General features: G+C 49.7%; 2 protein-coding genes and 1 long non-coding RNA gene across 9 annotated transcripts in view; 2 read left to right on the forward strand and 1 right to left on the reverse strand.

The window, feature by feature from the left end:
* Window positions 1–22,837, forward strand: Plekha4 (pleckstrin homology domain containing A4). Of its 4 annotated transcripts, NM_199101.1 has the most exons (20): window positions 168–426; window positions 882–971; window positions 2,618–2,725; window positions 4,309–4,381; window positions 4,469–4,569; window positions 4,672–4,781; window positions 7,763–7,978; window positions 8,305–8,584; window positions 9,441–9,524; window positions 10,477–10,524; window positions 10,812–10,892; window positions 11,048–11,197; window positions 13,267–13,365; window positions 16,459–16,599; window positions 17,654–17,753; window positions 17,890–17,966; window positions 18,600–18,761; window positions 21,766–21,815; window positions 22,165–22,277; window positions 22,377–22,837. In NM_199101.1, the coding sequence occupies exons 2-20, from the start codon at window positions 888–890 to the stop codon at window positions 22,637–22,639; spliced, it is 2,340 nt and encodes a 779-aa protein (NP_954532.1). In that variant the 5' UTR covers window positions 168–426; window positions 882–887; the 3' UTR covers window positions 22,640–22,837. The 4 variants fall into 4 exon arrangements, with proteins under 4 accessions (XP_087412227.1, XP_087412216.1, XP_087412236.1 ...); XM_087556101.1 differs by lacking the exon at window positions 22,165–22,277 and having other exon boundaries at window positions 1–426; XM_087556090.1 differs by lacking the exon at window positions 7,763–7,978 and having other exon boundaries at window positions 1–426.
* The window catches only part of LOC120097182 (uncharacterized), a 9,788-nt gene continuing 3,221 nt past the window's right edge, over window positions 17,669–24,235 (reverse strand). Inside the window, exons 2-3 of one of the 2 annotated variants that reach the window (XR_015651432.1) lie at window positions 20,966–21,061; window positions 17,669–19,728 (exon numbers count right to left, since the gene is read on the reverse strand). This is a non-coding gene — a long non-coding RNA (uncharacterized LOC120097182). Of the gene's footprint in view, window positions 19,729–20,965; window positions 21,062–22,713; window positions 24,210–24,235 lie in introns of those variants that run through there. The other variant, XR_015651436.1, reaches the window with a different exon arrangement.
* Window positions 23,235–24,235, forward strand: part of Hsd17b14 (hydroxysteroid (17-beta) dehydrogenase 14) — a 10,358-nt gene continuing 9,357 nt past the window's right edge. For 2 of the 3 annotated variants that reach the window (XM_087592445.1, XM_087592442.1), the window contains exons 1-2: window positions 23,243–23,388; window positions 24,185–24,223. In XM_087592445.1, coding sequence (XP_087448571.1) covers window positions 23,301–23,388; window positions 24,185–24,223 — 127 coding nt within the window. In that variant the 5' untranslated portion in view covers window positions 23,243–23,300. Of the gene's footprint in view, window positions 23,389–24,184; window positions 24,224–24,235 lie in introns of all 3 variants that reach the window. The other variant, NM_001191111.2, reaches the window with a different exon arrangement.

Here is a 24,235-nt window from a genome sequence, read left to right on the forward strand (position 1 = left end):
AGAGAGGAAAGAGAAACTGGGAGAGGGAGGAAGAGAGAAAGTGAGGAAGAGAACTTGAAAAGGAAAGGAAACAGATGTGTCTGATCAGGGAGATAGAGGAAGAGACTGAGGAGAACGGAAGTAGATGAGTGGGATGGAGTGGGGGAGGGGACGGGGAAGTGATTAGACAGCAGCAGTCAGGTAGGGAGAGGGACTGGGAGAGGTGACATAGGCAGAGGGGAGGGGAGAGAGAGAGAGAGAGAGGAAGAGACAGAGACACCGAGAGACACAGTGGGAGAGACAGAAAGAGACAGAGAGGGGGGAGACAGAGAGCTCACAAAACAGAGAAGAAAAGAAAGCAAGTATCAGGTGAGGAGACCAACTCTGAGAGGCAGTGTCTAAGACACAAAAAGAGGTGACATCCTGTCACCGGGACACCAGAGCTGGGTAAGTCCCTGGCTGGGCTGGGAGGGACGTGCCTGGATGACCATTCCTGGTGTCTTAGGACTTGTCCTAGGGAGTTGGGCAAAGACGGTTTGGGGGTTCATGAGGGAAGACAGGGACAGGTAGCCCGGGCACCCTGAAGGAGGCAGGGATTGGAATTCCTGTGCATAAAGGGGGTCACATTCTTGGCTAGTATTCAGTGGGCAAGAATAAAGGAGCCCCTATTCTTATGGCCTGGCTGCAGACAGCTGCCCCCTCCCCGCAGCTGCCAGAGAGCCGCCCACCTCCCTTGGCACTGCTCTTGGTATGTGATCCCTGGCCATGGCCTCCCCAGCCCCTCAGTCCCCAAACAACAGTTTCTTTCTCCTCAGCCTCCTCTGACCTTCGAGCTCTGACCCAACTCTCTCCTCAGCCCCCATCAGTGGAGAGACACAGCCCCCTTTTCTTTCTCCCCCAAGCTCTCGATGGAGCAGGGCCGACCCAGGAGCAGCCTCAGCCTGACCAGCAGTGCTTCCACTGTATCCTCCCTGAGCAGCCTGAGCGCCAAGGTCCTTCCACGCTTCTCGGTGGGATAGGGAGGAGGGAGGCTTTGGGCTGTGCTGTCCCATTTCCTAGCTGTGGGTTCTGTGCCTTCAACAGAGACTGCATCGGTCAAGGGTGAGAATCCTTAGTGATGGGGTCTGCCAGACTGGTCCCGAGTTGAGCATCAGCTGCAGCCGGGAATTTGGAGACAGTCCCAGCTCTGTCCCCACCCCTCTCAGTCTTCCTAATTCTAAGCCAGAAGAACAACTAAACCCAGGCCGAGAGGAGATGACTATGCCTGACTGGACTGGGGGATTTCCTCTCCAGTCTATAACCATGGAGCCCACCCACTTAGAACCAGACGTGGTGGTTCACAACCATAATCCAGTACTGGGTAGGCAAAGGCAGGAACATCCCAAGTTTAAGGTTCTCTTTGGCTACATGTCAGGTTAGAGGCTAGGTGAGACCCCGTCTCATGCAACAAGAACCCAAGCCGGAACCAGCAGTGGTGAGACGTACCTTTAATCTGAGTGCGGAAGCAGGCCGACCTTGGTGAGTTTGAGCCCAGCCATGTCTACTTAGTGAGTTCCGGGACAGCTAGGGCTACATAGAAAACAAAGCAAGCAAACAAACAAAACACAAAAGCCAGGCCGCATAGGGTGATACATAACTCACATTCCAGCATTCCAGAAGTAGAGCAGGAGGAGGATCAGAGATTCAAGGTCAGCTTTGCCTACAGAGCTATCTGAGGATAGCCTGGGCTATATGTATCACCTAGGACAAAATTGGCCTTACTCCTTTAAGTTCGGAGACCAAAACAGATTAGTTTCCAGCCTACTCCCAAGGAGGGGTGATCCAAGGCAGCTTGGACATGGGGTGTGTGCAGTCACTGTGTCCGCGGTTGACCCCTCTAAGGGAAGTGAAGCATGAGGAACCCCCTTCTCCCCACCCCTGGCATCAAAGGCATCCTTGTGTCCTTTCATTTACCACGGTTTCCATCTAGAAATGTCTTCTGTGGGGAACCTCCCGGTGTGGATTGTAGAGGTTCTCTGGCAAGTCTGGCTGTGGAACCAAAGAGCCTTTCCTGCCAGGGACAAGGCTTCAGGGTCTCAAGAACCCACATCATACTTGAACTCATTACGTAGCCAAAAATGACCTAAAACTTTGTGTTGGTTTTGGGACACTATGTCTCCCTGGCCGTCCTGGAACTCCCTCTGTAGCCCAGCCTTGAACTCAGAGTCCTGCCTCTGCCACTCAAGTGCTGGGTTTAAAGGTCCATACCACCACTCAACAGCCTTGAACTTGTAATTCTGCCTCCACCTCCAAAATGATGGGATTACAGGACTAGTGTAAACCCTTGGTTTTTGCAGTGCTAGGATTTGAACACACGCTTCGTATGTGTTAGGAAGCACCTTACCAACCGAGATGACTAAATTCCCCCGATACTTTTTTATTTCTTTTGAGATCTGGTCTCAAGCAGCACTGACTGTCCTGGCACTCCACTGTGTTGCTAGGATGACCTTGGGACCCTGGTCCTCCTGTATCTCCCAAGTGCTTGTTTCACAGGCATGTGCAGCTCTCCTCAGCCTCCTTGCCTGCTTTCTAAGAGAAACCACTCGGGAGCCAGTCCCAGGAGAAGCCCTCATTCATTTCTGTTCCTACTGCACCTCAGAAGCCTACTCGTGTGGTACACAAGGTCCATGCCTTTGGGAAAAGGAACAATGCACTTCGGCGAGACCCCAACCTGCCTGTGCACATTCGTGGCTGGCTGCATAAACAGGTAAGGTTGGACTAGAGGGCTGTGGTCCTGTTAGTGTTTCCGCCATACCTGAACCATTCATTCCCTGTGGTTTGAAAGTTCTATGTTCTAGGACACAGGTTATATATATAAGATGAACAAGTTCCTAAGCCATATTTAAGACAATTTATTTATTTATTTATTTATTTATTTATTTATTTATTTATTTATTATGTATATATCATACAGCTTTCTGCCTGCATTTATGCCTACAGGTCAGAAGAGGGCATTAGATCTGATTTTAGATGGTCGTGAGTCACCATGTGGTTGCTGGGAATTGAACTCGGGACCTCTGAAAGAGCAGACAGTGCTCTTAACCTCTGAGCCATCTCTCCAGCCCCTAAGCCATATTTAAGATCTTTAAGGTTAAATCCAGAGCGAGGTGGCACATGCCTTTAATGCCACCACTCCTGAGGCAGAGGCAGGCAGATCTCGGTGAGGTAAGCATGGTCTATAATGTTCCGGGACAGCCAGGGTAACACAGAGAGACCCTGTCTCAAAATACTACACCAAATCGAAGGAAAACAAGATGACCATCAAGGTGGAATTGTGTGACGTGTGACGGACGGATAAATAAATAAGTAGACGGGCCTATAATCTCACCGATAAGGAGGTAGAGGCTCTTCAAGGCAAGCCTCAGCTACAGAACAAGTTCAAAGCCAGCCTTGGCTGCATGAGACCGTGTAGCCAAGCAAAGAAAACCCACACGACTTTGAATAGGCTGGGGGGGGGGGTTGTGGAGAAGAAACACAGGCGAGGAACCTCCACCATTTCAGGCTTTGAACATCTGCACCAAGTCCCTGTATATAAAGTCACTGCCACCGAACTTTCTCAAACCCCAGAGAGCAGACGGGAGGTCTCGAGGCTCCTAGAGGAGTCATGATGTTCTAAGGCATGGTTTAAAAGTGGCCAAATTTGGGCTGGGGATTTAGCTCAGTGGTAGAGCGCTTACCTAGGAAGCGCAAGGCCCAGCTCCGAAAAAAAGAACCAAAAAAAAAAAAAAAAAAAAATGGCCAAATTCAAGCTGGATGGTGGTCCCCGAAGTAAGGAGACAGAGGTGGGTGGATCTCTGGTTTGAGGCCAGCCTGGTCTTCAGAGTGAGTTCCAGGGCTACAGAGAAACCCTGACTCCAGGGATGAAAAAAAGATGTGCTATCATCAATAAAGCACAGAGCTTTCAGCTCCACAGGAGTCCATCACGCCAACACATACTATTGGCCACCCCAGTCACAACACCTCCCACCCCCTCCACCCCACCCCCGTTCTGTGCATGCCTCTTTCTGGGTCTCTGCCATCCCCCCCCCCATCTTTCTTCCCCGTTCCCCCTTTCTGGGTCTCTGCCCCTATCTCTTTCCTTTGCCTCCCCCCACTTGAGTGCCTCTCTCTAGGTCTCTACCCCCCACCCTCCCAATCCCTCTCTCCTCAGGTTTCTCTGGGCCTTTGTTCCATTTCTTTCTCTTTCTCTCCACCCCTCCCCAGTCTCTATCCCTCTGTCCCCCTGGTTCACTTCCTCCGTCTGGTTTCTTCTGTGCCCTCTATTTGGCCTCTTCTTGTCTCTCTCCCTAGGATAGCTCAGGCCTCCGGCTGTGGAAACGCCGTTGGTTCGTCCTTTCAGGCCATTGCCTCTTCTACTACAAGGGTCAGTGTCCTGGCTGGTATTTTTCCGCCCTGGGGCTTCTGGGTACCATGACCCCTTCCTGACCTCTGACCTAAGTCCTGTCTGCAGACAGCAGAGAAGAGAGTGTCCTGGGCAGTGTACTGTTACCCAGCTACAGTGTCAGGCCGGATGGGCCAGGAGCCCCACGAGGCCGGCGATTCACCTTCACGGTGAGTATATTTGTGAAATAATAGTTAGGTGGTAGGTGGGAACTTGATAAGAAGTTACCATGCTTCCCCTGAGTTCTGGTCCCAAGCCTCTGTCCCTTGCAGGCAGAGCACCCGGGCATGAGGACCTATGTCCTTGCAGCTGACACATTGGAAGACCTGAGAGGTTGGCTTCGAGCACTGGGAAAGGCCTCTCGTGCAGAGGGGGAAGATTGGTGAGTGCAAACTGGACATGCGCCCCACCCTGTAAGCTCCTCCCTTTGCAAGACAGATTTAAATATGCAGTTACTATCTATCTCCTAAGTAGACCCTACCCTCAAAGACCCCTCCGCACAAGGAACTTCCTCCAATAGCAAAAAGGGGTTCTCGTTTAAGATCTGTCTGTCTACCTTCTTATCCAGGGGAGACTCCCAACTGGGATCTTTCAGTATCCCAAGGACATTCTCAACTCTTCCCCAGGAGTTAGAAACTCTGATGTTCTTGGCTAGCGCCCTCTAAACAAAGTTAGCTTTGAGACCATGCCGCATTGTTAAAGAAAGATTTATTTTTATTTTACTTATATGAGTGTTTACTAGCATGTATATATGTGTGCCCTATATGTGCCTGGTGCTCTCAGAGGTCAGACGAGGGTGTCGGGTCCCCTGGGATGGTAACTCAGTTGTTAGTTGCCTTGAGGGTGCTAGAGATTGAAGCCAGATCTGGAAGTAAGTGCTCTTAACCTGAGCCCTCTCTCCAGCTACAAGGGCCAGGCCACATTTAAAACTTCATAAATTTATTTATTTTTTACTTTTTGGGATTTTTTTTGAGAAGGGATCTATGTAGCCCTGGCTGTTCTAGACCAGGCTGGCCTCAGATTTCCAGAGATCTGCCAGTTTCTGAATTAAAGGCAGGAATGTACAACCACCTGGTGTTTTCCTTTGTTTTGGGTTGCTTTTTTTTTTTTTTTCTTTTTTTCAGAGCTGGGGACGGAACCCAGGGCCTTGGGCTCGATAGGCAAGCGCTCTACCACTGAGCCAAATCCCCAACCCTTTTTTTGATGCACATTTCTTTTTTTTTTTTTTTTCTTCTTTTTTTTCCGGAGCTGGGGACCGAACCCAGGGCCCTGCGGTTGCTAGGCAAGTGCTCTACTACTAAGCCAAATCCCCAACCCTCCAACCCTTTTTTTAATTTCTTTTTTTTTTTTTTAATTTTTTTTAAGACTTTATTACAGATGGTTGTGAGCCACCATGTGGTTGCTGGGATTTGAACTCAGGACCTCTGAAAGAGCAGTCAGTGCTCTTAGCCACTGAGCCATCTCTCCCGCCCCCCTTTTTTAATTTCTTTTTTTTTTTTCTTTTTCTTTTTTTCGGAGCTGGGGATCGAACCCAGGACCTTGCGCTTTCTAGGCAAGCGCTCTACCACTGAGCTAAATCCCCAACCCCCCTTTTTTTAATTTCTTAAACAAGGTCTCACGTTACTCAGACCAGCCTAGGACTGGCTGTGTAGTGGATGACCTTGAACTTCTGATCACACTGGCTCAGCTTTCCCAGTGCTGGAATTCCAGGTGTGGGCTGCCACACCCAGTGGTGTGTAGACTTGCCCTCGGGACTTCTCATCTAGCACTTGATAGGTATTCTGCCAACTGAGCTCCAGCCCCAGCCCTGGGTGATGTTGTCCTTGGTTAGTTGTATGTCTATGTGTGTATGTACACGTGGGTTTGGGTGCTGGTGGATGCCGGAGGTGTTGGATCCCTCTGGAACTAAAGCAGTTACAGGTGATTGTGAGCTGCCCAGTGTAGGTGCTTAGAGCTGAACCTGGGTCCTCTAAAGAGCACCCTTAACCGCTGAGCTACCTCTTCAGTTCCTGTTTACTTACCGAGGGCTGAAGCCAAGTTTTCATACTTTATTTAAGCTAGCTGTTTAGCAATGAGCTACCTCTCCAGCCCTACATTTAAAATAAGAGGGAGAGAGAGAGACAGAGGCAGAGACAGAGAGACAGAGAGAGGCAGAGAGGCAGAGAGAGAGAGAGACGAGAGAGAGACAGAGAGAGGCAGAGAGAGAGACAGAGAGAGAACATGTCAAACTGTCAAATGCATGCGACTGTTCAAGTGCATATGCCAGGGTCGGTGCATGTGGAAACCAGAGCTGGGCATCAGGTGAATTTCTCTCCTGCTGTCCACCTTGTTACAAGACACTGAGCTCTCATTGTCTTTCATTGAGCTGGAGGCTTGCCATATTGGTCAGGCTGAGCAGCCCACATCTAACTATCTCAGCTCGACAGTTTCCTAGGGTATTGACCCACGGAACCATGCCTAGCTGTTTGGTTGGTTGGTTTCTGTTTTTTTGTTTTTTTGTTTTTTTTTGGTTTTTTTTTTGTTTTTTTTTAATGGTGGTGAGATTCTTTTTTTCTTTTTTTCGGAGCTGGGGGCCGAACCCAGGGCCTTGCGCTTGCTAGGCAAGCGCTCTACCACTGAGCTAAATTCCTAACCTCCTGGTTGGTTTGTTTTTAAGACAGGTTTTCACTATATGAGCAGATTGGACTGGAACTCAGATCCACCTGTCTCTGCCTCCCTGGGACAGGGATTAAAAGTGTGCATCACCTTGCCCTGGTTTATTGCTGTTTTGGGGACAAGGGTTCCATTTGTACAAATCCAGGATGGCCTTGAGTTGTGGGCCAATTTTTTAAAAAAGGTTTGTTTGTTTCTTTATTGTGTATGTGTGCTCTAACTCCATGTACACCTGCAGGCCAGAAGAGGGCACCAGATCTCATTCCAGATGGCTGTGAGCCACCATGTGGTTGTTGGGATTTGAACTCAGGACCTCTGGAAGAGCAGTCAGTGCTCTTAACCTTTGAGCCATCTTCTCCAGCCCCTGTGAGCAATTTTTTTTTTTTTTTTTTAAAAATGTGGTCACAACAGATCTTGGGAGACTAATGCTAGGTAAGGACTCAGGGACAGCCTGGGCTACAGAAACGCTATTTCAAAAAGCAAGCAAACAAAAGCCAAACAACAACAAAAACCAAAACCAGCCAACCAACCAAACAAAAGACCCAACATCACCATCACCCTCAATTTTCCCCCCAAATGTCAGCCTATCTCAAGCACTTTCCCATCCTGTCCCAATTCCTAGACTCAGGGCACTGGGTCCTGTGCCAGTAGACCCAGTGTCCTGTTAGGAGCAAGAATGAGGACATATCCCTCTTCATGTCCACTTACTAGTGGACTACCGAGGTCCCCTGCACGTCCCAGGCCTGGGGAAGGTCCCGGGGGTCCCGGAGGACCCCCCGAGGTGAACAGAAGGGAAGAGGGGCGAACCTCAGAATCACCAGAGGTAGCTCCGCTCTCCAGAGGTCCTGGCAGACATGAAATGCACGCTCCCGGCTCTTCAGCTGATCTGCAGCCTGACACCTGGAGTCGGAGAACCAGGAGCCCAGAGTAAGAAGGAACCCTTTGGGAGCTTGGCCTAATGGTAGGGCAGAGGAAGGACTGGTTGGACCAGTGAGGGTAGGTTGGAGGTCTAAGGAAAGAGGGAGCTAACTGGAGGCGTGGCTTAAGGGAAGAATGGGACCCCAAGAGGCCTGGGTCGAGGCGTGGTCCTTTGTAGGTAAATGGATGCATGTATTCCCAAAGGGACTCACCCACTCCGCCTAGCGGAGAAGGGCAGTGCGACTCAGGGAAGCCATACACCTTGTTGGGTAGTGAGGTGGACTTGGGAGCAGGGATTCAGACTGACTCAGTTCTCGATTCTTTCCTTTCCACAGGCCGTTCTCACCCCTCTCCCGGCCTCCCTCCCCTCTGAGCCTTCCCCGTCCTCGTTCTGCTCCGGTCAGGCGACCACCTCTCTCAGCAGGAGACATTTCATTTCCTGCTCGACCGCACACTCCCTTGAGTCGCATCGATGTCCGACCTCCTCTGGATTGGGGACCCCAAAGACAGACCCTCTCCCGACCTCCCATTCCACGCCGAGGACCTTTCTCTGAAGCAGGCGGAGGACGGCCACCCAGGAGCCCCCAGCTCCGGACACCAGAGCATAGAACACAGGTGTGCTGGAGGGAGCGAGCGGACTACATTTCCCATTAGGCTTCAATGCTCGCTTTCCAGGCCAGTGATCGAGTTATGCCTCCCAGGAATATGGGGATTGTAGTTCGCCTCCGCCTCCCCTCCCACCCCGACCCACTAATGATTCCATGTCCTGTCAGGTCTCAGATGTGTGTGTGTGTGTGTGTGTGTGTGTGTGTGTGTGTGTGTGTGTGTGTATTGTAGTCCAGAATACTCTCCATAGTTTGGGGTGTGTGTGTGTGTGTGTGTGTGTGTGTGTGTGTGTGTGCCATTGCCATTGCTCCTGTGTCTTGTGGGTATTGTAGTCCAGAATACTCTCCATAGTTTGGGGTGTGTGTGTGTGTGTGTGTGTGTGTGTGTGTGTGTGTGTGTGCCATTGCCATTGCTCCTGTGTCTTGTGGGTATTGTAGTCCAGAATACTCTCCATAGTTTGGTTTCCAGTTATTGTTAAATGATAGCCAGCCTCCACATAATCTCTCTAAGAATCACGGGTTTATAGCCCAGAATATCTGTAGCTAACTTCCAGCAGCCCCTGGTGGTTTTGCCATGCTAGTCCATTTATTAATACTCTGTATGTGTAGCCAGTATAGTTGAGGATGTGTGCATGTGCTCCAGACTGGCTAATCTAGGCAAGGATAAGAGTGTGTGTATGTGCGTATGTTCTAGGCAAGTACTCTACCACTGACTGCAGTCCTCTTTTTAACTTATTTTGAGACAGGGTCTCTCTAAGATGCCCAGGTAGGCCTTAAACTCACTCTGTAACCCAGACCTCCAGAGTAGCTCAGACAATAGCCAGTGAGTGCCACTAGGCCTGACCAGATGTCTCTACACATTTCAGTCTACCCAGGTCTCCTCTGGTTCATCCACCTACCTCCAGCTGCCCCCAAGACCCCCTGGCACCCAGGCTTCCATGATTTTGCTGGTAGGTTTGTTTCCTGCAGCACCAGGAATCCATTAGAATCCGTCTCTTGCTGGACCTTCCCGATCCCCAGGATAGGTATCTCCTGGCCAGAGAGCCTTGATGGGGTCACTGAGGTCCCTGTGTGGGTGTTTTTGTTATTTCCCCATGGCTGATGGAACAAGGTACTGAACAGAAAATTGAGGACATGACTGCTCCTAGGTACAGTGGAGAAGGTTTATTACTGTAGATATTGGGGAGAGAACCAGAAAGTGAAGTTCAGGGCCTGGATGGGTTCAGGTCGGGGGACTGGGTGAGACATGCTGAGCAGAGCCAGGACTCTTTGTAATGCCGAGTCTGGCAGCTAGTGCCATTTGCTAGGCTAAACAGACATATTTAAATGTTTTACCTGTGTGTGTGTTAGTGTAACCTCAGCGTGCCTAGTGTTCAGGGAAATCAGAAGAGGCACTGGCTCCCCTGGACCTTGTACATTGGTGTTTTGCCTTCATGTATGTCTGTGTGAGGGCACTGGGTCTCCTAGAACTGGTATTACAGATGGTTGTGAGCCACCACTTGGGGTCTGGGAATTGAACCCAGGTCCTCTGAAAGACCAGCCAGTGCCCTTAATGGCTGAGCCATCTCTCTAGCCCTGACCTGAAGTTCTGATCCTCCTGAGTGCTGGGATAGAAAGTGTGTACCTCCACACCCTGATAGCCAGTTTTCAACGTGTAAGAGCCTATAGGCTGTCAGACACTGTTTCCCATCAACTGTATTTTCTGTGGTAATTTGAGTACTGAGCCTACTGGAATCGTTCTGAAGCCAAGATTCCTGCTGTTGGTGCCAGAGGTTTCTAAGGCTTGGAAGGGTGCCAATCAGGGGGATGGCTGTCTGTTACTGTGTCTGTCCATGGTTTGCCTCAGCACTGACAGTGTGAACCTGCCAGTCACTTTTGACTCTGGGATTTTCTCCTCTTTAGCCAGGACCCCCTGTGGACTCAACTTTGCATCAGAGCTTGGAGACAGATGTAAGTTCTCCCACATCTAAACCCTGCTGAATTCTCGGAGTTGAAAGGGTTCTAGCAGTTCTCAACTTACGGGTCACCAGTCTCGAGCCCTTTGAGGTGGCATATCAGATATTTACAGTTGGACTCCCAACAGCAGCAAAAGTACAGTTATGAAGTAGCAACAAAATAACCTTTTGGTTGGGGGTCACCAGAACATGAGGAACTGTGTTAGGGCCGCAGTATTAGGAAGGTTGAGAACCACCGGTCTAGATGCAACGAGATTGATAAACGCTTTTGAACTTCCCCAGACTTTGTTGACCAAGCTGTGTGGGCAGGACCGGCTCCTGAGGCAGCTACAAGAGGATCTGGACAAGAGGCAGGAAGAGAAGGTGCAGAAGGGGTGTGCCTTAGCCGTTCACGCCCGTGATCCCTCCTCAGGCACCGGGGTCATGATGCTTCCCCGTGGGGGGCTTGGGGAGCCCAGTTGCCCTCTTGGCTTCAGAAATCTAATCGCTGTGGTCTGTGATCGCTGTGGTCTGTGCAGGAGCAGCTAGAGGCAGCCTTGGAGCTGACCCGGCAGCAGCTGGGTCAGGCTACCCGGGAGGCTGCAGCTTCTGGGAAGGCCTGGGGTCGCCAACGCCTCCTGCAGGACCGGCTGGTGAATGTGAGGGCTGCTCTGTGTCACCTGACTCAGGTGAGTGTCTGAGAAGAGATTCTCAGGCTTGCGCAGGTCGCTGTGGAGATTCTGCAGGCTTGTGGGTCGTTCTTGAAACGTCAGCCCACTCGAAAAACCCACGCATAACTCTAAATCTATACTCTTTTAAACATGTGTTCTTATTGTGTGTGTGCGTGTGCACGCACATGTATGCATCCCGCGCACTCATGTGGGGGCCAGAGGACAACGTGAAGGAGTCAGTCTCTTCTATTCTGTTGGTTCTGGGGACCAAGCTCAGGTCATCAGACTTGAGCAAGTCCCTTTAATAACTGAGCTATCTTATTGGCTCCTTAAATCTATAATCTTGATTATTATAGAGGCCCAGGGACAAGTAGCCCAGTTGTAGCAAAGCTTAATTTAGTAGCTTAGGATGATGGTCGTTACTGCTGTCATCATTGTCGTCATCATCGTTATCGTCATCATTGGTCTTTTGTTGTTTTTTTTTTTTTTTTCTTTTTTTCGGAGCTGGGGACCGAACCCAGGGCCTTGAGCTTGCTAGGCAAGCGCTCTACCACTGAGCTAAATCCCCAACCCCTGGTCTTTTGTTTTTTGTTTTTGTTTTTTCTACACAGTTTCTCTGTGTAGCCCCAGTTGTCCTGGAGCTCACCCTGTAGATCAAACTGGTCTCAAACTCACAGAGATCCACCTGCCTCTGCTTCCCTAGGGCTGGGATTAAAGGCATGTGCTACCACACCTGGCCTAGAGGATGATTTTTATTTTTTTATTTTTTTTGTTAAAAAGATTTTATTCATTTATTATATATAAGGACACTGTAGCTGACATCAGACACACCAAAAGAGGGCATAGGATCTCTTTACAGATGGTCGTGAGTCACCATGTGGTTGCTGGGAATTGAACTCAGGACCTCTGGAAGAACAGTCAGTGCTCTAAACCACTGAGCCATCTCACCAGCCCCCAATAATAAGTTTTTAAATCTTAAAAAAAAACAAGGGTTGGGGATTTAGCTCAGTGGTAGAGCGCTTGCCTAGCAAGCGCAAGGCCCTGGGTTCGGTCCCCAGCTCCAAAAAAAAAGTAAACAAAACAAAACAAAACAACAACAACAACTCGTACAGGCCACTTTTTCCCACTCCCACTCGGCCAAGCATGCAGGAACATTTGCACACACAAGAATGAATGCTTAAAAATAAATTGTGTGTTAGCATGTGTGTGCGTGCTGGTGGAGGTCAGAGGACAACTTATAGGCAAGTTACTTACATCCTTTTGCGTGGGTTCTGGGAACGGGATCCAGGTCTTCAGGCTTCTAAGTGCCACTTCCTGCTAAGCCTTTTCGCAGTTCTCCTTAGGTGAGTTTCACTGGCTTTGAATATGCTTTCCCTCAAGGTTACCATGTGACCTCAGAAAAAGTTCTCTAGATAAGAAAAATAGTATTGGAAGAGGCAGAGGCAGGGGATCCCTGTGAGTTCGACCTCAGCCTGCCTGGTTTACATAGTGAGTTCCAGGACAGCTAGAGTTACATACTGAGACCCTGTCTCACAAAACAAAACAACACAAGAACAAAAAAAAAAAAAAAAGAAAGAAAGAAAAGAAAAGAAAAATGGTACTGGAGAGATGGCCCAGTGGTTAGAGCACTTGTTGCTCTTCCAAAGAACCTAGGTTCAATTTCCAGCACCCACATGTTGGCGCCACAACTCCAGTTCCAGGGGATCTGGCGCCCTCTACTGGCCTCCGCGTACATGCACATACATGTATGCAGGCACAGCATATATATAAAGACATTCAATAGGAAGAAGAATTGTACTTATTTCATATTGTCCTTGTGAGGATCATGCTAAAGCACAGCCATTAAGAAATAGATACTTAAAGTGTAATCCGTAGACTCCATGGATCTAAGGACCGGTTCCTGTGCACAGGATCCCATGGAGCGTTTGGACTGGGGTTCCCAGTAGTTCATGCAAAGAAGATCGTAGGACTCGATGCCTGTCTGGACTGAGACTATCTGGGGGATGCCTCCCTTCCGCTCAGCTGCAGCAAGATCTGGTAGTTCGAGAGACTAACCTCGTATATCTCCATCTTCTCTGGCACTTTAGGAGCGAGAGCGGGTTTGGGACACGTACAGCGGCCTGGAGCAGGATCTCGGCACGTTAAGAGAGACTCTCGAGTACCTGCTGCACCTCGGGTCTCCCCAGGTACACGCTCACCCTTGTCATCCCCGCCCACAGCATCAGAGCCATAAACTCTGAGTTCACCTGGGAGCTGTGGACGCTCCAGCGCTGCCCGGGGAGCCAGAGTCCCACCCATTGGATTAGTGATTTTTTTCTTGATGTGATTTGACAGGAAGCAAAACGTGTTGTGTTAGGTTGTACTTTGGTATATGGATTGAGCGTACAGTTCTTCTCTGTGCAGAAGGTAAGGTAGAGTTAAGGTTGGCAGCCGCTGGGACGTCTCACATCTCAGTGGATTGAGATGCAGAGTTGGGACTAGAGAGATGGCTTGGTGGTTAAGAGCACTGCTGCTCTTGCAGAGGACCTGAGTTCAGTTCCCAGCATCCACATGGTGGCTCACAACCATCTGTAACTCCAACTCCAGGGGATCTGATGCCCCCTTGTGGCCGCTACATGCACCTGCAACTCATGTACACATACATATAGACACATATATCTACACGCATTTAAAACAATAAAAACATTCTTAGAAAAGAAGCGGAGGGAGGGCTGGAAAGATGGCTCAGTGGTTAAGAGCACTGACTGTTCTTCCAGAGATCCTGAGTTCAACTCCCAGCAACCACATGGTGGCTCACAACCATCTGTAGTGGGATCTGATGCCCTCTTCTGGTGTGTTTGAAGGCAGCAACAGTGTACTCACAGATAATAAATAAATACATCTTTAAACAAAAAAGAAGTGGAATGGGGAGAAGATGGGCATCCCTCTAGCTCATGTGCTCTCTTTAAGCAAGTCTAGAATGCATTGTCTATTGTTGTCTATTACATTGTTCTTTTGTTTTGTTTTTTTCAAGACAGGATATCTCCATGTGTAGCTCAGGCTGCCCTAGAATTCGCTTTGTAGATCAGGCTGGCCTCAAACTCACAGTGATCCTCTTGCTTCTGCCTCCGAAGTGCTGGGATTAAAGGCATATGCCATTGTGCCTGGCCTCACAAAAATTTTTTAAGTTAAAAAATGAATTATGACCAGGATGTGTCAAAATAAAAATAAATTAATTAAAGACTTGCTGGACCTGTCATAATAGGACATCTCTCAAAAACAAAACAAAACAAACGAAAAACCCCAGGGAGCTTTATAATGAAATGAGATGTGGGCTCCCCGCGTTGGTTTCCCCAGTGGGACCTGCATCTCTTGCATAAACTTGAAAGCACAGGGCTGGGCCGTGACTCACTGGTTACAGTCACTTACTGCTCTGTCAGAGGTCTCAGGTTCTGAGGTCAACACCCACACGGGATGGCTCACAAGCCTATAACTCCGGCTTCAAGGGTGAGCGTGTCCCTTCCTGACCTCTGTGAGCTTCTACACACTCATTATCACCTACACAGAGAAACACACACCTACACGCACACTGCTCTCCCTATCCAGGACCATGGTGCATTTCTAGCAATGTCTGGCCTCTCAGTCTCTAGAGTTCACCCTGGGTGTTGGGTTTCTCATTTCATCAGGAAGCCCACTGGGTTTTGTTTGTTTGTTTGTTTGTTTTTTGTTTTTTGTTTTTTTCTTTTTTTCAGAGCTGGGGACCGAACCCAGGGCCTTGTGCTTGCTAGGCAAGCGCTCTACCACTGAGCTAAATCCCCAAACCCTGTTTGTTTGTTTTAAGAGATGTCCTGTCATGACAAAGTCCAGCAAACCGTTAATTATTTTTATTTTGACATGTCCTGTTCATAATACATTTTTTAATTTAAAAAAATTGTGGGGGTTGGGGATTTAGCTCAGTGGTAGAGCGCTTGCCTAGCAAGCGCAAGGCCCTGGGTTCGGTCCCCAGCTCCGAAAAAAAAGAAAGAAAAGAAAAAAAAAATTGTGAGGCCAGGCACAATGGCATATGCCATACATACACATGAATGAAAATATAATAATCCTTTAAAAATTTGGGGCTGGAGAGACAGCTCAGTAGATAAAGGCACCGATGCCAAGTCTGACAGCCACACTTAATCCTTGAGAGCTATGTAATGGGAGGAGAAACACACCCCCAGTATTTTGACCTTCATTCATGCATGTGTGTGTGCGCACACTCACACATACACACACACACTCTCAAAAAACACTCATATATACACACAGACACACACTCACACACACACTCACACACACTCTCATACACACTCTCATATACACACAGACACACAGACACATTCTCACACACATACACTCTCACACACACACTCACACACACACACTTATACACACACTCTCATATACACACACTCTCATATACACACAGACACACACACGCACACACATACACTCTCATACACACACTCACACACACACACACGCACACACATACACTCTCATACACACACTCACACACACACACTTATACACACACTCTCATATATTCACTCTTATATACACACATATACACTCTTACTTACAATCTGACATACATACACTCTCACATACAGAGACAAACATCCTCTCACACACAAACACTCACACTCTCACACACACATACTCTCTTACACACTCTCACACACACACTCCCACTCCCACATACACACACATACACACGCACATGTAATTAAACCTTGGAAGGGGTCACACACAAACACTCACACTCTCACATACACATACTCTCTTACACACTCTCACACACACACTTATACACACACTCTCATATATTCACTCTTATATACACACATATACACTCTTACTTACAATCTGACATACATACACTCTCACATACACATACTCTCTTACACACTCTCACACACACACTCCCACTCCCACATACACACACATACACACGCACATGTAATTAAACCTTGGAAGGGGCCAGGCGGTTTTGGCACACGCACTCAGGAGGTAGCACTCGAGATCTGACTGGGCTACACAGAGAAATCCTGTCTCAAACAAACAAACAACAAAACCCAACAACAAGCCCGTAGACATTTAGAAGGTGTTTCCTGTGCAAATTGACATTGGGACAGCAAGTTGAACAAGGAGTTTGAAAGGCCAGAGCCAGCCAAGAAAGCCTCAAGCTGGTTGGATGTGATGGCTTCCTGGCTGAGGCCATCGACCATTTCCATTGTTTATTTTCTCACCTTTTCTTTCCCCAGGACCGTGCGTCTGCCCAGCAGCAGCTGTGGATGGTGGAGGACACATTGGCAGGTCTAGGTGGCCCCCAGAAACAGCCCCCACATACTGAGCCCAAGTCTCCATCCCCTGCACCCCAACGAGAGGAGTCCTCAGAGCGGGAGGTAAGATTTCCAGCTCCTCCATCAACTGTCCTAAGCCCCTCCCCCTGCCCCCCAAGTGCTGTTCCTTCCCCTTGATCACTACTCAATCCCACTGAAGTCAGAAGAGGTGATCAATCTTCTGGAACTGGTTAGGATGCTTTTCAACCATCATACAGATACTGGGACTTGAACCTGGGTCCTATTCAAGAACAAGCACTCTAACCACTGGACCATCTCTTCTGTTTGCTCCAAGGACCCAACTCCAGGCAACGGTGCCAGGCGGGGTTTTCCCATAACAATGAATGTACTCTACACAGTCCCCCTACCATCAATCACTCTTGTGTGTGTGTGTGCATGTGTGTATATATATGTATGTATGTATGTGTGTGTGTGTGTGTGTGTGCGCGAACACATGTGCGTGTTGTGTGTGTGTGTGTGTGTGTGTGTGTGTGTACTAATGTCACGTGGAGGTCAGGGATAATCCGTGAGAATGGTTTTGGTTTTCTCCTTCCACTATGTAGACCCTGGGATGGAACTTGAATCGTCAGACTTGGTGGCAAGTGCTCCCATCTATGGAGAGATCTCACCAACCCCTTATCTAGTAAATACATTCTTTATTATTCCATCGGTGCCTTAACTTTTCCATCCACCTCAGGCAGAATAGGCACCGACAGCGAAGGAAACCTCAAGCCCGCTTTGGTAAAGTACTGAGTTTTTAGGGGCTAATTACAGGAGCAAGCCTGTGTGACTCTAAGGCAGCTGCTGCTGGGAAGTCCCTCAGAGACCACCACATCAACCAGGTCTACAGCAGAGCGTGGTGCCTGCTGTGCTCGTGGGAAAAAATGTTCCCACGCTGCTTTAACTGCCTCACATAGCAAAGGTGGAATAATTTCCATGTTAAGCAACATGTTCAAGTTGAGAGGTTAAGAGAGGTTAAGCAACTTGTTCAAAGTCACACAGCTAATAAGTGGCAGAGATGGGATTTGAAGCCAGCATATCTGGCTCTGGGTTTGTAATCTTTTCCAAGCTGTGCCTCAGTTAATGACAGTATTTGATCCCTATTCTACCCTTCCAGAGCCTTTCAGAGTCACTGGAGCTCAGCTCCCCTCAGTCCCCTGAGGTGGACTGGGGTCAACCCCCAGGAGGTGACAGAGCCCTCAGCAGCTCTCAGTCAGGTGAGTACCCTGGTAGGGTGGGTCTCTCTCTCTCTCTCTCTCTCTCTCTCTCTCTCTCTCTCTCTCTCTCTCTGTGTGTGTGTGTGTGTGTGTGTGTGTGTTCTTGTTCTGACTAAGTCCCCATCTGTCCTTCAAGGTGTCGGGTCTCCAAGAGTCTCCCGGGCATCCAGCCCTGAATGTCGCCAACAGTCATCTCCGCTGCTGAGAACTAAGGTAGACCATTTCTGAGACACCTTAAGGCTGCCTTGTAACCGTGCTCTGATCACCTCCGGCCTCCCTACACTAGGAGAGACCAATTCAAAGGCTACACCAGAGCAGACAGGATTTTATCTCAAGTATTTGAAGTTGCGCGATTTCGGGTAGTTACTGAGCTCCTCTGAGCCTCCGTGTTTCTCATCTGTGTAACACACTAATAGGCTTCTTACCACAGTGGCATGAGATTTAAAATAAAATAGTCAGGGGCATGGCTCAGTCCTGCATAGACTCTCCCAGTGAGGGGGTGGGTGCGTGGCTCGTCAGTGACGTCACTGCCGGGCACAGGAGGCATTGGGGTCATTCTGCAGCACTTATCCAGATAAAAGAGCTAGTGTTTTTCACTAAATGTCAAATTTTTGGGAGAAGCCGGCATGCCCAGGAATTGTTGATACTTCCTTCTCCATAAAGCGCGATGATGGAAGGAAACCAGAGACTGGAGTAGAAATCAGGCCATTAACAGTTTGGAAGTCTTTGTCCTCAGGGCCAGGGAGGGGATGCAGCAGACCCCTGGTGTACAGAGGTCCCCTCTGTGACAAATGCTCTGTAAAGTGCCAGGCTGTTGGATTAGACTTTTGGTCTGTCTCTTCGCAGGCCCCGCTGGCGCGGCCTAGGATGAGCGCTCAGGAGCAGCTGGAGCGCATGCGTAGAAACCAAGCATGTGGGCTCTCTCTTCCTCGCCCTACCTCCCCAAGGCTCCTGACCCTGGGAAGGACACTATCCCCAGTTCCACGCCAGCCTGACATGGAGCAGAGGGTGAGGAGAGTGGGGTCTTGGGTTGGGGAGCACGATGGGAGGGGATGTTCTGCCTGCTTGCGCTCGCTCTCTCTCTCTCTCTCTCTCTCTCTCTCTCTCTCTCTCTCTCTCTCTCTCTCTCTTTCTTTTTGAGGCCAGGTTTCATGTATCCCAGGCTAGCCCTGACCTAGCTACAGAGTCAAGGCTGGGCTTGGACTCCGGATCTTCCAGAAGGACTGTGTCGTGATTACAAGCTTGTCTCTCACCTGGTTTAAACAGTGCTGGTGGGTGGGACCTAGAGCTTTGCGCATGCCTGGCAAGCTCTCTATTCTTCAGCCTCAGCCCCAATCCCTGCCCTCCTTTCTGAAATGGAATTGTGTCCCACTTCCTTGTTGCAAACTTATGTCCGCTGGCCCTGTTCCTCCTGCAGTTACGGGACAGAATTAGGCAAGGAGGTATTGTGTGAGAAACTTTTCCTGAGGAGATACAGCACACTACGGACTACAAAAATGATTGCGCCCAAGTCCACCTTGGCGAACCAGTGAGGTTTTTGGGGAGTCACTAACAGGGCTCTGTGTGAGAGGTTACTTCCAGGGATGACCTAAAAGTAGCTGCACCACCAAGAAGCCCTTCCTGGGATGAGTGGCAGCTCATGGAGGCTGCGGTGGTGTAGCTGTCTGCAGAACTGCAGCTCAGTGGTTCGGAGAGAGCCCTCTGTAGCTTGGCCTGTCAGTCCATTCTTGCAGCTGTGTTTGCTGCTTCCGCAGTGTTCAGTGGGGGAAGTCTGTGTTTCGCCTCAGTCTCAGGCTTCTCCCCTCTCTTCCAGGAATGTTTCCGTTCGGCCACCAACCAGGAGGGAACAGGCATCTCCCTGTTTCCCGTTGGAACTTAGGCTTTCTTAGTTGTACTTGAAAGAGGCCGTGCCTCCCTGAAGCTCTCTCTTCCAAGCTCCCCGTCGAACCTGCTTTGCCAAACGAAAGCCTGAGATCTAGGGGGGAGGGGGGGGGAGACAGACAGACTGAATATGTATATAAAACCTTTCCTGACCACACCCTCTTCTCCAGCTAGGCCCTGCTTCCTAACGGCACAGTGACCTGTGAACTCTTGTTGTAATGACATCAGAGAGAGGGCTGCCTGGTCCTGGAGGAAGCTGACATTAATTGTTAGGCTGGACAATTGTTCCCCTGCACAAGTTGGGAAACCCGAATTGCCCTCCTCTCCCCCAACCCCACCCATGCAGAGAAAACTCCGGGCTAACATATCCTCACTTCTCCTTGCCACGTTTCTGGCCACACACCCACGAGCGCCCGCCCAGGGGCTCAGTTTTTGACCATGTATGGGCACAATCCCAGCTCCAAGCTGGCACGTCTCACTCCTTGCCTAAGCTCTATAAAACTCCCATTGCTTTAACCTGGATGTGTGATGTCACTGACCTTCACCGTGAGGTCGCTGAACCCATCCCCAGAGCTGCCTCCTCATAAACCTGCCTTTGCCTACTTTTTTTTTTTAAAGATTTATTTATTTATTTATTTATTTATTTATTTATTTATTTATTTATTTGTTATGAGTACACTGTAGCTGCCTTCAGACACACCGGAAGAGGGCATCGGGTCCCATTACAGATGGTTGTGAGCCACCATGTGGTTTCTGGGATTTGAACTCACTTTGCCTGCTTTTAATCTGGTCTAATCTGGCCTGTATCCACATGACTGAGGGAGAGAAAACGTCTATTAATAACCTCATCAATGAAGTTGATAGGGAAAGAGCCTCGAGGCCATGTGTGGACCTAACCATGGTGGGGCCTTAGAGGGAAGGCAAGACTTCATTAAGAGAGAGAGAAAGGGAGGGAGAGAGGCACCCTGAGAGGAATGACGGGAGGCTGGCCAGAGGAGCCCTTCCGAGAGCAGCCTCAGAGCACCTCTCAGAGTGGGTCCCATTGAGGAATCTCAGACTCTTTTTTTTTTTTTTCCCCAACAAAGCAAAGGTCTGACATGTTATGGCTGTGGAGAGCCTATGGAAAATTTCAGATGGAAAATTTCAGATTGGGCAGAGTGATTTAGATCCGTGTAGCCCATGTGACAAGGAGGATGGGGAAGCCAGGTACCATGCGTTGTAAGCTGTCAAGACACTGCACTGACTACTGAATCATGAACTTCAGGGAGACGTAGCCTGACTCAGACCTGGGAGTCAGGCCTAATAGTCCAGGCCAGTGTCCTGTCACTCACCTGTTGGTTAATTCATTGGTCAGACAAACACCGTCACAGTCCAGTCACATCTCGGCAGCATCAAGGGCTGGCGACCAAACCTTGTGACACATAAACCTTTGGGAGATATTTATATCCAAGTCAGAGAAGCCTTTGTAGGGAAGTAGACAACAAGCTGTAGACGTGGACTTGACTTTGCGAGCCTGATGTTCTCCAAGGCTACTTCACTCCCAGTCCCCCTAACATCACCATAAACATAAGTAGGAGGCCAGTGGAGCTGCTGCCCAGCTCCTGATACTGAGGAGACGGAGGCCATCTGCACCCATATAACGAGTCAGAAGGCAATCTGAATGTCATAAGAACCTGGCTGGGAGCAGTGGGGGGACCCAGGAGGTGCTCAGGGATAGGCTTGGGGGTTTCAGAACCCATGTATAAAGACTCGGCTGTCAGTGAATGTCTGTGATCCCCAAGGCACTGAGTCAGAGAATGGAGATAGTGAATCCCTGGAAGCTCAGGGGTCAGCTAGTCTGGCCGACTTGCTGAGAGCAGAGGATTGGTGGGGGGCACTTCCTGTTGTCCTCTGAACTTCCTAGTATCTGCATGTAGGTTGGTGGGGAGAAGGGGGCCAAGGAGAAAGGGATGGAGAGAAAACGGGCTTCAATGGCAAAATCTATCCTCCCCACCCATAGCCCCTTTCTTTCTTTTCTTGCCCTCTCCCTTCCTTTCCCTACCCCGCTCTCCTCTGTTCTTTCCATCAAGGCTGCCCTTGAACTTGTGACCATTCTCCATGACAAGAATTGTAACCAATAATTCCTTTCCAGCCTATTGTAGGAGCTGCGAAATGGCTCAGGAGTTCCGGGTCATGGAGTAGGTATGGATCTAGAGTGGGAGCTGCAATGGGGTGGGGGGGTCAATTCTTGATGCAGACAGGGGAGCAGTGGTGTTATTATAGTTTCCTGTGTACCAAACAAGTCCCCAGAACTTCTGAGTCCCTTGAGTTCCCGAGGTAACTACAAAAAAGCCAGGAAGCCCCTGGTGGTGGGTCAGAGACTGCAGAGCTCTTGTGGCCTGAATCAGATCCAGCTGTTCATCCAGTAATGGTGACCTCCCTGCTGGTCTACTGGTAACAAAGCCTGTGCTTAACGTCCTCTAGATAAAAGCTAGGAAGAACTCCCCGGGAGCCTCGGTGGCCTGTTTGACACGTGGCTTATTTTCTGTAGTCCTAGGCACTCCACAACCTACTCACCCGTGTCTGGAGGCCACCGGGAACGAGTGCTCAGCCTCTCCCAAGCTCTTGCTACAGAGGCTTCCCAGTGGCACAGGCTGATGACAGGTGAGGTGCCCAGGCTCTGAACCCCCGCATCTGAGGAAGGAGGCCTGGAAGTTTGGACTTTACACGTTTAAGTTAACACTTTTCTCATTCTCCGTTTAGCCTCTCCAGAGAGAAATTTGGACACCAGGGGAGACTGTCTCCAGCCAAGTCCACAGCCTCCCAGTGAAGAGCTGCCCCAGGTCACCTCGTCCCCAACTTCTCACAAGGCTAACTCGGCTACCACAGGGTTCTCATGCCAAGGGAGTGGGAGAGGCCTGGCTCCGTGGGAGCCCAGGTGGGACCCTGGGAAGGCCCCTCCAGCTCTGGCCCAGGAAGAGGGGGCATGGCCCCTGAGAGTCACTCTGCTGCAGTCCAGCTTTTGACTCCTGCCTTTGCACTGGGTGCTAAAGGCTGGAAGCACAACCTTGAGGTGTGGGACCATTCAGGACCACAGGGGAGAGGTTCATTTCAGCCTGTGTTCTAGGAGGGCCGGGGCTATGATGGTCAAAGATTGATTATCCCAACACTGTCCGAACTTGGATTAAAACTTTGAACTAGTCAATAAATAGCTTTATTCTCTCTGTGGTTGTGACATTGTGTTCTGACAAACAAGCGTCAGGGCCTTGGATTCACAGGACATTGGGGGGCTACATCTTAAAATATGGGTCTGAGGGAGGAGGTTGGAGTCTGGATCCTGAGTCAAGGCAGAAGTGGTGCTGGTCTTACAAGTCAAAGGGAGCAGGGCTAGAGTCAGTCTGAGGGGGCAGAGCTGGGGTGGGGGTCCCTGAGCCTGGAAGAGGAGTGTCAGGATGGGGATCCCTGGGTCTGAAGGAGGATCATCACGGGTGGGGACCCTGGGTCTGAGAAAGAGGGCTAGGAAGGAGAGTCCTCAGTTCTCCTAGGTGTGCCTTCCTGGGAACTCCCCCTGCCAGGGTCAGCCTTCAGTGACCCAGCCTGTATATCTGGTTCCACTCCCCCGCTTCTCTGGACTTTAAAGGTGGGAAGAGGCCCAGAGGGTGTGGGACACGAGCGAGATAGCTGGGAATGGCTGCAGTAGGCCGATATTCTGGGAAGGTGGTGGTGGTGACTGGGGGCAGTCGGGGCATCGGGGCTGCGATCGTGAGAGCCTTCGGTGAGTAAGGGTCTTCCCGCCTGCTGCCTGAATTGTAGGAGAGAAAGAGCGGCTGGCAGAGGCTCCCACAGTGGGAGGAGGAGACTCAGGTTCATTTCTTTAATGATTTGTTTGTTTTTAATTTTCTCTGTGCGTTGTCGTTGTACCTGGGTGAGGTTGTCAGATCCCTCCTAACCGGAGTTATAAACAGTTGTGAGCTGCCATGTGGACGGTGGGAACTGAACCTGTGTCCTTTGGAAAAGCAGCCAGTGCTCTTAACCGCTGAGCCATTTCTCTGGTCCCTCCGTTTCATTCTTACATGAATCCATTTGGATTGTTGGGTCTTTGTTGATAGGTCGGTCATTAAAAGTTCTTCCACTGGCCTGGCAGTGGTGGTATATGCCTACAATCCCAGCACTTGGGAGGCAGAGGCAGGTGGATCTCTGAGTTTGAGGCCAGCCAGGAGAGTGAGTTCCAGGACAGCCAGGGCTACACAGAGCAACTCTATCTCAAAAATCCAAAAAAAAAAAAAAAAAAAAAAAAAAGTTCTTCCCCAGATGGGTCCCTAGCTGCAAATGATAGCTTTGTGTGTTTTATTGTTTGTAGGTTTTGGATTTTTCTAGAATCCAGGATGGGGGCCAAGCAGTGGCTTAATGAGGAAGGGTAATTTGTTGCTCTTGTGAGTGGAGACAATCTTGTGAGAGAGACAATCACGAGAGCCGCCAGAGAGGCAGGTGCTCTGGTGGCCACAAGAGGGCAGCAGAGGCAGTGACGCAAGTCTGCAGGGCAGGTAACATCGTTCTCTTTCTGTTGGCAGTGGACAGTGGGGCTCAAGTGGTTTTCTGTGACAAGGATGGTGAGTGAATCA

Source organism: Rattus norvegicus, chromosome 1 (genome assembly GCF_021556685.1).
Source record: "Rattus norvegicus strain SHRSP/BbbUtx chromosome 1, alternate assembly SHRSP_T2T, whole genome shotgun sequence".
NCBI lineage: Eukaryota > Metazoa > Chordata > Mammalia > Rodentia > Muridae > Rattus > Rattus norvegicus.

Excerpts from the sequence above, each read along its gene's own strand:
- Plekha4 (NM_199101.1), top strand. The coding sequence starts at position 888 with ATGGAGCAGGGCCGACCCAGGAGCAGCCTCAGCCTGACCAGCAGTGCT. Across the intron at positions 7,979-8,304 it reads CGGAGAACCAGGAGCCCAGA|GCCGTTCTCACCCCTCTCCC; the intron begins GTAAGAAGGAAC and ends TCCTTTCCACAG. Across the intron at positions 11,198-13,266 it reads CTCTGTGTCACCTGACTCAG|GAGCGAGAGCGGGTTTGGGA; the intron begins GTGAGTGTCTGA and ends CTGGCACTTTAG.